Here is a 14,906-nt window from a genome sequence, read left to right on the forward strand (position 1 = left end):
CAGTGTTATTTTAAACTTTTAAAGTGATTAAAAAAATGGTTTCCCAATTTATTTTATTGTTTTTCATGCAGATTAGCACCAACATCTTCCGGGCTCTTCCACCAAGCGACAATCCAGATTTTGACCCAGAAGAAGATGAGCCCACTTTAGAGGCTGCATGGCCTCACATCCAAGTAAGGTTTCTTGACCTATGCTCAAAATAAAAATTCTAGTTGTGTTAAGGCCTGATAGAAGTGTTTATTTCTGTATATTTTCTTTTTCCCGCTGCAGCTGGTCTACGAGTTTCTGCTTCGCTTCTTAGAGAATCCAGACTTCCAGCCCAGCATTGCAAAGCGATACATTGATCAGAGGTTTGTCCTGCAGGTAGGTGTCCTTCTCCATAATGTTTTGCATAGCTAATTTATTGCATCACATTGTTTTACAAACCTATTTTACAGCCTTGACATATAAAACTAGGCTCAAGGTAAGAGATTTGAATCCGGATTAGATCAAGACACTTAACTTTTTGTTAATGAATCAGACGTGCTGTTGTAAACTCTTCTTCATATGTTCACGATCGGCACCCAGCTAATCCAGGAATGCTCCTCGTCTTGTAGCAGTTGCTAACAGGCATTATAAGGTCTGGAATGTCAGCCAGGCCACATCCGAGGTGCCTGGTCTTACTTTCCATGATGTGAGTGAGTCGTTCGGGAGCTTTAAATAGCTGCTTGTTGTTTACTTTTTAGGGGAAGAGAAGAAGAGTGTGGTCCATCACTGGCTGGCAATAAAAGGCAGTTAGAAATGGCCTGATTAACTTCAATTATCATAAAACAGAACTTTTCCACTGAGTTGAGCCACAGCCAGAGAAAAAAAAGCAGGAGTCTTGATGGCTTTCTTTGCAGCTTCTTCGTGTCCGTTTTTGTGCTCTTCCAGTTTAATGGGTTTATTTAATATTTTTGGTTATGCTGGATCAACTGCTGCTTAGCTTAAGAAAAATAACCATATGTTGAACATATGCTTGAGTGTGTTGTCAGGCTGTATTTTAGGGTTGTTGTGTTTTTTTTCTTTTTAGCATTGCTGTTTCTGTGTTGCCATGGGGGACCTCAATTTGTGGTTTAGCATAATAAGGGTTTTTTTCCCCCCAGAAGCTTATAGACATTTAGAGTAAAACCCACATCTGGTGCACAGTATTTTATCACATTATTATTTTTTTCTGGTTAAGCTGTAATTAAGAAAAAAAAAGAAAAACTAAATAAGGATGTAAAGTGGTTGATTTGTATCTCATGGACGTCTATACATTTGATGTGGTTCACATAAAATGTGCATCCTTTTTTATTTGTATTTCAAACTGATTCCAAAATTGGAGTCAAAAAACACATTTTTGTCCCTGAAGGACTATAAAACAAATCTGCAGCTTATCTTTCTGTGTTAATGCAGTTTGCACATTTTGTTTAAAAGGCAGCAGTTTATTCATGCTATTTCACAGGACGAAGCTGCTGTGTCACTGTCCTCCAGAGACTTTTAGTAATGGCGTGTGGCTCTTTTGTTAGTCATATAAAACAGTGCAGGCTGTGTGCATATATTGGATTATGTAATGAATATAGATTGAGTAAAGTTTGATAATAGGCGTCTGTAGTGAGATGATTAGCCATGTGCTACACTAAACAATGTCCACCTACACAGTGTCCCCAGTCAATATAAAGCATTTATTTATGACCACAGATCAATGTTTGGGGACATTACTTTCCCCCAATTCATTGCTCGAGTTTTTCCTCTCCTTGGTATAATTACATGTTTGCCAGCTCATTTTGTGCTGCTTGATCATTCTGGCTGTTGCTGAGTATATGGAGAGAGATAAACTGGCTCCAGTAAACTGTAGCTAACCCATCACTAACTGTTCACCTTGTGTGCCTTCTTCTGGGGACTTTTTTTTTCTGACGGCAGGCTTCTGTTCTATTCAGACATGCTTCTCTCTGGTTTTAGGGGTTTCTGCTTACCAGACAAAGAAAATCTATATTTTTATACAGCTTGTTGCTTCATGATATTGGCAGAATATGTGCTGGTGTTAGAATAAGATCATTTTGCATCCTATTCAGCAATTCAGCTTCACTCGACAAAATGAATCTGAAGCTAAAAAAAAAAACTCTCATTCTACTTTTTAAGTTGTATCAGATTAGCTGAAATATTATCTCTTGTTCAACTTTTTTTTTTTTTTCAAACAGTTTTTTTTTATCAGGAAAGTAAGCATGAGGGTGAAGGCTTTAGAAGCCACCATCGACTGACTGTTTAATTTGACTTTGTCCGCCCAGTGTCAGTAAGAGCCTGAGGATTTGGACACAAATAGAAAGCAGCTCCACCATTAGAAAGTCATTTCAGTGACTATTTCCTACAGTCATAATTCTATGAGCCTGTGCAGAAATTAAAGCATCTTAGCTTTTCTTTCTAAGAATTGTCATCAGCTGTTTGTTGCGTGACAACTGTGCCAATGAGTTTGCTGAGAACCTGCGTCCTTGTGCAACCCTTTGATTGAATATTGATGTCCCCTTTAGGCAAAACCAGCACACCCTTATTATTCTGTCTGCCTCCATTTCATAAAACAGACAAGTCCACACCTCATTTAAATATTATTGATCAGCTTTAGTGCTGATGTGAGTGGTTATGTAATTCTTGACAGTCTACTGGAAGTGAATAATAAATGTAACTATGAGTGATGGATCCATCAATTTTTAGCTTTGACACATAGCAAAATGTTCTGCTTATACTTCTGTATTTGTAAGGATGCACCGATGCACACCTTAATTCAGATATCTGTCGATATGTTTTCCTGACCAGAAGAACTTGTAATTTTGTCTATTGAGAAAGATTAACAAATGTATCAAATATGCATGAAGATACTTGTCTGTTTTTTTTAGTGAAAGGAATGCCAACTTTTCTAAGTTTGTTTCCTAAAGTGATAGTCCTTGTTTGGGACTCAACATTGCAAGAATGAAGACCCCGTTACCCCCAGTTTGAACTAGCAACGCAGGGTGTATATAATATACTGTTTTGCAAAGGTAATTAATTGAGATTTGACTGGAGTATTATTATTTTTTTTTTTATAAAATTGGAAAGGTGTTCACCACAAAATAAAATCCAATGCATCCAATTGCCAATACATTTTTTAAATTTAGTTTTCCTATACTGAATTTGATCAAAGCATAAACTCATCCATCTTGTGGGGAAATCCAGGGACCCACTGTCCAAATGGTCTGGAATATTTTTTTTTTATTGCCCAGAAGATGGTAGCATATAAATATTAAATTTGTAATTCCAGACATTATTCCCTGTTCTTTTGTCTTTAAAGTATTTAAATGTAAATATTTCATCAGTGGCTCAATTTATCCATCATACTCTCACCCCTAAGCTCGTTCATGAGTTTTTCCATCCGTCTGTCTTTTAATCATCTATGTGTCAAGCTAAATGTTTGTCCCCGCCTCCACCAATCCATCCATTCACCAGTTATTCCATTCATCTGTCCATCCATCTGTTAATACATTCATTTCTGCAGTCATTCCGGCAAATCATTCATCATGTCATTCCTGAGGTTGATGCACAAATCAACGTGCTTCTCATTATTCCTCGTTTGATGTTTTATATCTTTACTTCATAGTGAACTTTTAAACCATTGAAAACTGCTCAAAAAATGACATAAATAGTAACTTTAGTCTGGAACAGAATGCATTTTTGACCAGTGTATTAAACCTGGACGGTGTCCCGTTCATCAGTGTTGGTGAACAAACGTTAACATAAAGATCCAAGAAAAAATGGCCCCTTATAGATTAAGTTTGTGGAGAAGCTTTAACTCTAAACTAGAAGAGATGTTCTCCATCTTAGCTGATCTAAACTTAACCTCGTCTTTTAGTTTAGACTCCACCCATCTGGTCTTCACTGAGCGGCAGCAAATTTACCTATTGTAGAAAAGACCTGCCAAGATCCATGGGAACCCAAACCGCATCAAAGAAGGGAGTCTGTTCAAATGGGAACATGTACAAAAGTTTGACCTACATCCTTATCACTTTGACGACCACTATCCCTCTCAAACTTGATGGCAGCATCATGATCTGATGAAGCCTCTGCCATAGAGTATAATTCATTTATGCTGATATACATCAGATGGTTCTTAGACATTAGTTCTGAATGCATTATTTTCTAAAATCTGTCAAACATTGATTTTAAACTTCACAAGTATTTAGAAAGTCCTCACATCAGATTCTTTTTACCTGCCCCCCCCCCCATCTTGAGATTCACTGCATAGCAATAAGTCATTAGTCGGAGCATGTTGACAACAGTCTTTTCCTTGTGTAACTCCACCGCAGCAACACTGTTACAACAGTAAGACACTTGCATCATTAAAAGGCACAGAGCAGCCGAATGGATTTAAATCTGCAGAGTATCAGGGAAAAAAAGCCCACAAACATGATGAAGCCCTTTGCTTGGGTATAGACTAGAATAAAAATAGGCCGTCACCAAGGTGGCCGTAATAGGCTAGAAGATGAGCAGAGCGCTAAGCCCAGATCCTCACTAAAAGCCACAAACACTACTTTTTTTATTTCAGTGGCTTTGGCTTACCCCAAACTGTATTGTAGTACTGACTCATCACATGTTTCTGTAAATAGCTCCTTAATGCCAGGGGTTTGTAGGCTGCTCACACTGAGGTACATGTACTGTGTGCACGCCAAGTAAGGTGTAAGTGAGCTTGATTGTTCATCTAGAAGCGGTTGCCTCACAGCTGTGTCCATATTGGTAAGCTAAGAGGTTTCCAAGGATGCTTAAGGGGCATCGCGTTATGAAAGAAAGCTCTCTCTCTCTCTCCAACAAGTCGATTTATTATACAAGCTAAATAAATACAGTATATATCTGCATGTTAATGGGAGTCAATTTGGGTCATAAGGGGACAGCAATGACTATTAAATGAAATATGCAATGTTTGGAGTTTTTAGCTCACCAGCTGATTAACAATATGTTTGCCTCCACACAACAAGATGGATTAACAACTAAAGACATTAAATAATTTAGTTTTCATTAACAACTTTGAATGAATGAGGTTATTAGCATTAAGTTGGGTTCTTTTTCTTTTTTTGTTTTTCTCTGTGCAGCTGCTGGAGCTGTTTGACAGCGAGGACCCGAGGGAGCGGGACTTCCTGAAGACTATTCTCCATCGGATTTACGGAAAATTCCTGGGCTTGCGAGCCTTCATCAGGAAGCAGATCAACAACATCTTTTTGAAGTGAGTTAAACGCAGTCAGGAAACGCTAGTATGTCATGTTTGAAATAAAAGCGCGAATGATAAAAAGATGGTTAAAAATATTTCAACAGAATTGCAATTTAAAAAGTGGGTGTTTTGCTTAAACATAACCTTTACTCACAAACTGCACCTTTAAACCAAACAAATAAACTGCACATTTACAACATGGTATTTATTAAAGGGTGTTAAAAGCACAATGGAAAATATGGCCGAGAGTTTTTGGTGAATCTCTAACTCTGCCCAAATCTAGTCTGTTTGCATTCTTATATGTTCTAGTATTAAGACTTAAAGCTTTAAGTGAGAACCACCTGTGGGGCTCTGGGCCTTTATTGCTCCTGTTGCTGCGTGACGGTGAGCTTTGCATGATTGAGCTAGGGAACACTTGATGTCATATCCAACAGGTGAGGTGGCAAACGGGTGGCCGGCGTTGGCCATCTGCCACAGGGGATAAAAATAGGGCCACAGTTGTCAGGCTCTGTCTGTACATAGCAGCGTCCCACAAACAGATGGAAATGTTTTATCAAGCAGGTGAAGGTGCATTAGGTATACATCATTGATGCTCTTTGTTTTTTTGTTTTTTTCCACAGAGCACTTCCTTTTTTTTTTCTTTTTTTTTTTTTTTCCCCCCCACAACTGGAATAGTATTGAAAAGATTTGTAGTTTCAGTGGGCAAAACCAAAGTATAAATTTTATCCACAATAATGTTTTTATTTCTAATGTATTTTGTAAACATAATCTGTTAAGTCCTTATATATTTAGACTTCTTAATCAGTTTGACACTAAAGTGCTTTATATTTAATCTATATTTATTCTTTTATAGGTTCATTTATGAAACCGAACACTTTAATGGTGTGGCCGAACTGCTGGAGATTCTCGGAAGGTGAGGATTCTTCTTGAATTATAAAATGTTTTTCTTTGCCCTTAGATGACATAAAATAAATGTGTATAAATGATGAAAACTAGTTAAGATGTCTTTATATAAGTAACATCAGTATATATTAGCCTCTGGATACTGTTGGAAAGACAGCCGTTCTGCTGATGGGCTTTTCTTTGTGTTTTCTGTAATCTGGGAAGCTCTGTTTCCTTTGTTTACAGTATCATCAACGGGTTTGCGTTGCCTCTGAAGGCCGAGCACAAGCAGTTTCTGATGAAGGTGCTCATCCCCTTACACACAGCTAAAGGACTGGCCCTTTTTCATGCACAGGTACACAAAATTATGGCAAACTCTGTATTATAGCACCTTCTAGTGGCTCGGAAAGGAAATTACAAGCTGTTTCTCTTTGTGTTCTTTAGCTGGCTTACTGTGTGGTTCAGTTTCTGGAGAAAGATCCCACGCTTACCGAGCCGGTACTGTTTTTATCCTTCCTCCTACTCAAAGCTAACCACACTATACATGTCTGCTGCATAAAATTATTTTATAGCAGTTACTAGAAACCACCCACATGAATAAGCATAAAACCGAACTTCTTCTGGTTTCCAAAGGTGATCCGTGGCCTGTTGAAGTTCTGGCCTAAAACCTGCAGCCAAAAAGAGGTATTCTGCTGCTCTTTATACTCAAATCAGCTATTTTTGTCTCTTGTGTGGTGTCATATTTTTTAAAATATTCATCCCGCCTACTCAGGTGATGTTCCTCGGTGAAATAGAGGAGATCCTGGATGTTATAGAACCAACGCAGTTCAAAAAGATCCAGGAGCCGTTATTCAAACAGATTGCTCGATGTGTGGCCAACCCACATTTTCAGGTAAGCTGAAAATACATGGATCTTTTCTTTCTTTCAATACATCTGCCAACAGTGCACAAGCAGAAAATGCATCCCAGCAGAAATGCATAGAATGCAGATAGATCTTTACTCATAAACTCAACATTTAAGGTATTTAGATTCATTAAATCTTTTATATCAACATCTTTAATGGCGGATGGGATTTAAGTGGAGCCTTCAATGGTGCTTCCTGATATTTGCAGCTGATTAGCTTTCCTCAGACTTTGTAAATGATGTGCCCTGATTTTACAAACGTCTTAAAGAAACTGGAAAGTTGGGAATATTGTCTCTTTATAATGACTGCCCCTTTTATTTGAAGAAGGTTGATGTAGTTGCCATCAATAATCAGTTTGTATATCTAATGGTCTTTGAAAAAAAAAAAAAAAATGTTTCCATCAATCGTTCAGTATGAGCTGCTTGGTGGGTGTTGAATGTGAAGCAAAAGATTGTTTTTAAATAAAGTAAAATCTTTAATGAGTGATGGATTAACTATTCAGAAGCTTTGTTTTAGATATTTTGGATATAATTTTCTTAATTAAGTCATAGCTTCAAAATTTTAATCAAAGTTGTACATTTTTCAAAAATAATACCCCCACAGAGTGTCTAGTCTTTGATAAATGCATTAATTTTGCTAAAAAAAATAAGATTTTTTTTTTTTTTTTAGAAGTCTACAGAAATTTATTGATCTCACAGTTGAGAAATTCACTCGTTAAATCAGCTCAAGTAGACAAAGGAGGAGAAGAAGGTGCCAGAAGGAGGGGAAAAAAAAAAATATATATATATTTATTAAAATACCAAGATGAAGCAGTAAATGCATCTTCTTTCTCGCACCTTGGTTACATAAACATGACCTAAAATAGTTACAGGTTGAATATCAGTTTTGTGGATTTATATTTTTTTTCACTGAAGTTCCTTCCTACTCTGTCGTCACAGGTAGCTGAGCGAGCGCTGTACTTCTGGAACAACGAGTACATTCTCAGCCTCATCGAGGAGAATATCGACAAGATCCTTCCCATCATGTTCGGCAGCCTGTACAAAATCTCAAAAGAACACTGGAACCAGTACGTACCGCTGCCATAAAGGGTTTATTAGAATGCCAATAACTAGTTCCTGTCATAATGATAATAATAATAAAAAACTAATCAAATTTTTATTCAGACTTGTCTTTGAACAGCCAACATGATTAGCTTTCCTGCACATAAAACATTTTGCAGCATCTGCCTTAAATCTGTTTACATGAACACAGACAGAGAGACGCCACCAGCACGTGTGACACGCATGGTTAAGAACATGGTTATGTGTTTTGTTTTGTTTTTTGTATACAGATACTCGTATGTACATGATGTCCTCAGAGAGATGCTGTCTCTTTGGTGCTTTAGTGCTGCAATGATGCCATGTTATATCTGCTAAAGTGCAGCCAGAATAAATCCTAAAGAAATGCAGTTAATATGCTATTTTAGACATTTTTTTTCCCTTGGTTTTTCCAATAGTAGTTCTTTGCTTGATTTGGATGCATTTTTATTATTATATTTTTTTATGATTACAGTAGCTTAACCTTTGCTACCTGGAAACAGGAATCAAAATATCAATCTTTCTCAGAAATCAGATGTACCATCTGTTTTTATTTTTGTACTTTGCTAATTAATTTTGTCTTGAACATATACATTTTTTAATGATCTAATAATTGAATGTTTTTTTTCTATTTCTTTTTGTCACTCTTTTTGTCACTCTTTTTCTCTAAAGATATTCTCTCAGAAAGTAAATATCCCTAAAACCAAGTTTTTGAAAAATATAAACAGTTTATTTCAGATTATAGAACATAGAAACATTTCAGCACTCAGAAGGCTGCTTGAGTTATAAATTTAGCATATTTATATTGAAATGTTTTTTTTTTTTTTTCTCCTGAAATCAAATATGTAGTGTTTTTTTTTTGTGCAGCTTTCTTTAATTACTGCACCAAGTCAGCCAATGTCTGTGTAGTCCAGTTAAGTTATTAGATCACTAAATTAGTTGATTATTTTAGCAGTGTATTGATAATTTAATCTTAAATTTACTATCTTTCTGCTCTAGTTTTTGTGCGTATTTTAAACATAAAAAAATCCTGGATGTTTTATTTCCCTGTAATACCCTTTTTATACTAAAAGTGAAATCCACTTGTTTTCTCTATGTTTAAGAATCTTCTTTACATTGAAGTATTTCAAAAGTTAAAATCTGTCATAAAACTCTCTTAGAAATATAATTACCCCATCATGCAATATTTCTGAAGCTCTTGATTGTTTCTTGCTCCAGGACAATCGTTGCTTTGGTCTACAATGTTCTGAAGGCACTGATGGAGATGAACTGCCCACTTTTTGATGAGCTCACATCCTCCTACAAAGCAGAAAGGCAAAAGTAAGGAACAAGCAGCACACTTCTGAGGGAGAATTTGGATTTTAAAGTTTTCATTAAATGATGGGAGCTGGGTTTTAGTCTCAAAATGTACTTCCTTCGGAGCATTGCTTTCTGTACATGTTTTTTGTAAGCTTTAGAAACCTTGATCCAGACTGAAGGTGAGTCTGCAGGAATTACTATTACTATTACTTCCTCTGTTTATATGACAGAAAAATACACATTAATTGCAACTGTTACATAAGCCTTATTTTAAACAAAAATATTTGTCAGAAAGATTAACAACAGATAATATATATTAAGGGGAGAAACCAATAGTTCATCCAGTTTACAAATTCAGCTTTTGTGGAGGGTAGACTGCCATGCTTGAGTCATTAATCTGCTATATATTTTTCAAATAGATGGCTTTATTATATTTTTATTATTCATATTTATTCCTTTTATCTTTTACCAAATTTTATTGATTTGATTGTGTGACTGTTATTTTTACCCATGTTTTAGCTGTTTTGTTTTTATCTACTTTTTGTTTATATATTTTGTTTACTGTACAGCACTTTGGTCAGCAGTGGTTGTTTTTAAGTGCTTAACAAATAATCTCTGATTTGATTGGATAATGTCGATCCATAATGGCTGACAAGACATTTTTATTGCAAAAGAAAACGTTTTAGGACAGCGATTAGAGAGGAGAAAAAAAAAGATTTTTGTAATATTTCTTCAGTCTCCATTTTTTTGTGTGCAATGAATACAGCAAAGTTTATTGTTGATGATTATAAATGAATAAAATTGCATTATTTTTCAGTGCTTTGAAAAGAGCGTTTTATTGAAGAGCTGATTAGTGAACTGGTTGAATGTTTATCTTAGGGAGAAGATGAAGGAGCAGGAACGTAACGAGCTGTGGAAGAAGCTGGATGAGCTGAAGGTGAGCCGCGCCTCCATGGTCCAGAACAACAGCCACGGAGTCCCTGCTGTCCTCAACAACAACAACAGTAACAACAACAACAATGAAAACCAGGAGAACAGCAACGATGCTGGCGCCATCATGGCAGACAAAGATCCAGATGTTACCGATGCAGCCAGCGGGAGCGCCTCATGTGCCAAATGACAGCGGATGCCAGCTCTTTATTCTGAAGCGCTTCGACTTTTAGGACCGTTGGAGGAGGATTAACAAGGATGTAACACAAATTACACCTCAGCAGTATATGGAATCTTAGCTCCACAAAGAACACCAGCAGTTCTTTGGCAGAAAAAAAGAATATAAATATATAAATAAACATTTCCCCTTGAGACAATTTTTTTGGATGTTACAGTGTGGCTGCCGTATGTTTCTGTCCAATCAGAGCTGTATTCTTCCATGTTTAGTTTCGTAATCGATAATGATTTTTTTTTTTTTTCTCTCGTGCTTGGTGTATGATACGTGGGAGGAAGAGGAAATAATGACTTGAATTTAAACGTTTCCGACTGTGCTGCACTTAGAAGATGAAAGAAAAGAGCTGAACAGCTATTTAAAGATGTCTATTTTTAATGTGCTTTTCCTCATCGCTGCCCACACCTGTAGGTGCAAACCTAAGACGAGAAGGGAGCTCGGAAATGTTGGGATTGTTTTTCTTTGTTTCCGCATATGGGACCAGACCCGGATAAATACAGAGACCCGTATATATATATTTATACAGAGACCTGTTTATATGCAGAAAACGGTGTTGCAAGGAGACAACAGTCATGGCCAAAAATGATTTATGATAAATATTATTCCTGAAATCACTCTTCTTTTAATCATGAATTTAAAAATAAGATAAATTAGCTATTTTTTAGGCTATTTTTGTGGTTGCAGATGTTGGTAAACACATTTTCATTTGGGTGGAAACATGAAGCTAATATATTCACCACCTGAGTTTATACAGGACCTCACACTAAAGTATTAAGAAAGGGCTTTTGATATTCAAATTTATTTTTTTTTCTTTAAATAAATAGCTATACATCTCACCTTTATGCCAAGAAATAAAGGCTCTGTCCTGAGAAAAAAAAATCCACCAAATTAAAGCTATTAAGCACACTAATTCATACACACATGATCTGAGAGGATGCATTAGGGGAAAGTTTAAAGTATTAATCAGCAACATAGACAACATTTACCATAATCTGTTTGTTTTTTTTCCTTTAAAACTTCTAATCTAGAAATGCCAACAAAAAAAAAAAACCTTGAGTGTTTATGAATGTTTTGGATTAAGCAGGAATGGTAAGCACAACATGCCTCTGTATTTCTGCTCTGTGTTTATGGAGTTTGGAGGCCACTTGCAGGGAAACGCCACTCAGCTTCACGTCGCTGTTGTCTAGCGACAGTCTTTGACGGTGGACTGGAGAATTTCCTTTCATCAACCTGACTCTGTACGAAGCTATTTTAAAAAGAAAATCACACCAGAAAACAGTTAAATAAGAAATCTAGAGCATCAATGGCTTTTTGCTTAAAGCCTCTGATCATGGTGTGAAACGTTGACCCCTGACCTCAACAGGTTATAGGAAGGATATTGGAGATTTGGTGTTTCCTCTGAAACTGTTCTGTTCTGTTTCAGTTCATCCGTCGGTCTTCTCTGATGCCTTTCTGTCAGTACAGCATTCCAGCCTCTGTGAACTTTAAAGCAGGGAACCTGTTTTGTATCACAGATACTGTTTAGGTTTCACCATCAAATAAAGTTGACTTTATCTTTCTACTCTAAGAGTTTCTTTTTTTCCTGTGTTGCAGTTTCTAGCAAAGAGCAGCAGAGGGCGCAGTTGTATTTCTACAACATTCATACCTTCCTGCTTTTAGTCATGTGACAACCACAAACCTTAATGAATTTTAGCACGTTATGCGAATATTTTTTAATGAAGTTGAAACAAAGTATGGTTTTCAAAAGCAGAAGTTTTATTTATTTATTTTTCTTTAACTGTTACCTTTCATATCCCCCACATTTCTCCTTTAGAGACTAGATTTAGACTTTTTTGAGACCATCCAAACATTTAAAGTAAACCATTGTGGCTGTACGTTTAGTCACTGACCTGCTGGTAGGTGAACCTCTGCTTCTGTCTAGAGTCTTTCATTTTCTGCAACAGGATTTCTACAAGAGCAGCTCTGCGCTTAGTTTAATCCTCTCATTGTCAGATCAGAGCCTCCCTGTTGAAGACGAGCATCCCACAGCATAATGCAGCCATCCCTGTGTCACACTGAGTGGTTTTCCTTCCCCTTGAATTAAAGTGTGCGTGACGAACAGTTGTCCTGTCAGCACATCCTCCCACCTGGGCTGTGGATCCCTTTAGCTCCTCTAGTGTCACTATGGTCTCAGCCACTGCACAGACTTCTCCTTTCTCTGCCTTTTAGTTTAGCTAAACTGGCTTACAGTTCTGCCATGTTTTTATTGATTGATTGAACTGAGCTTTTCTAGACATTTAAAACTTGATAATTTGAGACTTAACTGCTTTAAACCTGTGTATCAATGACAGATTTCTGGATTTTATAGTTTTGTTTTTTCCCTTCACTAATTTTCTTTAACAGACCTCATAGGCCTGTGATATAAAATCCCAAGAGATTAAGTTGTTTGTTGTGGTGATGTAACAAAAAGGGAAGCTTAAGTGGTATGAATGCCATATAAGCCTCTCTAAAAAGGTTGAATATCGGAGGAATTTAAATTGGGTGTTGGGCAACTATTAGCCTGTCACTAAGACGATTTTTTTTTTCTCTCTGATGCAATGCTTTCAAAGTTCTTAAAGACAAAACCGTCCTAAAGGATTCTGTCGTGTTCTTTAGCACGCATGTTAACATGCTATAATAGCTGAGTAACAAGATGGGCTGAAAATCAGGTGCAAGCAGCAAAACTTAATCGGGACCTTTCGAAAAGATTACAGGATAGTCTGACTGTTTGCATATTTGTCATGTTTGATTAGAAGTTTTTATTTTTCTTGCTTTGTGCTTTTATTTTGTCTGTGATCAGTCTCTATTTGCTCTTTCCTTTAAGCAGAAGTTAGATTTATCGGCTCCCAGTTCCTCATGCTTTTTGCTGATGAAGCTGATTATTAATGGTCCCTTGCTGTGTGTTGGGTTATCCTAAATCCAAAGTATAGCAAGACTTTAATAGGGTGGAAAAATAAAGGATTAAAGCTGAAGTAAAATAGATAAAAGCTTTATTTGATATCAAATAAGAGGAAGAACAGTCATTTGATTTATGTTGCCGTTTTAAATGGTGTCAATATATGATTCCCTGATGTTACTCTGAAAAAGGTGGCTAGCAAAAAAAATGCACAAACTTCTTCTTGTCAGATTTATGACCAAAATACACAATATCTGGGTTGTAGATTAAAATCATTGACAGATTACTGCTCATCTGCCTTACCAAAGCAAAAGTCGCTTTAGTGGTTTCTTTTTGAGTATCTGTCTACTTTCAGACTGGACGTCTTCTTTAATGGGGAAATTCAGATTAAACAGAAAACTGCAGTAAGTAAAAACACAAAGTGCTTGTATTTTATTTACTTTTGCAACATAAGAGGATTTTGTTTATACTTGTCAAAATCTGCCCCTTGTTTCCTAACCTGTTTGAGGTGGGGTGGTGCAAATAAAATCAAGGCCCTAAAATAATCCTTAGGAGCATTTTGGATTCCCTTTGTGTGGCTTTGCATCCAGGGCGTTCCAGTCCTAGGAGCTTAAATAAGACTCTAATGTTATTAGTTTCTGGAAGACAGGGTGTCTTATGGACCAAATCCAAAAGATGGATCTACTGGAGGAGAAAGATATGTTTTAAAGCTAATTTTCTGTGTAGAAATGTTAGTTCTGACCCCGTGTTTTTTGACTTCTGCTTTCTGTTGTGGGCAGCAGGCTCTAGTAAACGTCCCCTGCTGCATTTGCTTCTTGCTGCTCACCATGTTTTTACTTTGTGGAGATTTGGGTTCTCCATCTTTAGCCTCTATGGTATTTTCACATTCTTCAGAACTTTACCAACTGCTGCTGTTTTACCTTTTGCACTTTTTTTGAGAAAAATGTGTCACACGCAGCTTTATTTTTACTTTACAGAAACAAGGGACGTTTTTTGGGGTTCATTTTGGTCATCTGGAGGCGTTGATATTCCAGGGATCTCTAGTTGGATTGGGGTTTTTCTGTGGGGAGTCCTATTTGACTGTGTTACAAACTTGCTTTTCTGATGCCAAAAACTCATCCAGCGCGGTTCATTTGTTGAGATTTTTAGTAGCAGGTTTCTAGTTTTCCCACGTAATTAATTTTGGATAAATATCTCTTGGAAAACACTTTTCGCTGCCAAAAAAACCCGCAAATTCAGACAACGTATTTGGTCATTTTAACATATAGGACCCTATTTTATTCAATGTATTTGCAGGAGAGGTAACGACTGGGGGCCATAGACCATCAGTGTTCAGTGATGTTTAGGTTGAGGCCCTTGAGAGTTATTTGGCTTTATTTACTTAAAACCAGATCTTCTGTTTGGTTTCGGGCTCTTTTTTTTTTTTTTTTTTTTTTTT

The 14,906-nt window shown here is 36.7% G+C and overlaps 1 protein-coding gene across 1 annotated transcript in view; it reads left to right on the plus strand.

Annotated features, from left to right (window-relative positions):
• Positions 1-12,119, plus strand: part of ppp2r5a (protein phosphatase 2 regulatory subunit B', alpha) — a 46,237-nt gene extending 34,118 nt beyond the window's left edge. Inside the window, exons 3-13 of the mRNA XM_015388001.1 lie at positions 72-173; positions 271-363; positions 5,115-5,245; positions 6,084-6,143; positions 6,359-6,467; positions 6,557-6,610; positions 6,746-6,796; positions 6,885-7,004; positions 7,956-8,083; positions 9,312-9,413; positions 10,272-12,119. Coding sequence (XP_015243487.1) covers positions 72-173; positions 271-363; positions 5,115-5,245; positions 6,084-6,143; positions 6,359-6,467; positions 6,557-6,610; positions 6,746-6,796; positions 6,885-7,004; positions 7,956-8,083; positions 9,312-9,413; positions 10,272-10,512 — 1,191 coding nt within the window. The 3' untranslated portion in view covers positions 10,513-12,119. The remainder of the gene's footprint in view (positions 1-71; positions 174-270; positions 364-5,114; positions 5,246-6,083; positions 6,144-6,358; positions 6,468-6,556; positions 6,611-6,745; positions 6,797-6,884; positions 7,005-7,955; positions 8,084-9,311; positions 9,414-10,271) is intronic.
• Positions 12,120-14,906: the final 2,787 nt, after the last annotated feature.

This window comes from Cyprinodon variegatus, unplaced genomic scaffold (assembly GCF_000732505.1).
Source record: "Cyprinodon variegatus isolate N-32 unplaced genomic scaffold, C_variegatus-1.0 Scaffold410, whole genome shotgun sequence".
NCBI lineage: Eukaryota > Metazoa > Chordata > Actinopteri > Cyprinodontiformes > Cyprinodontidae > Cyprinodon > Cyprinodon variegatus.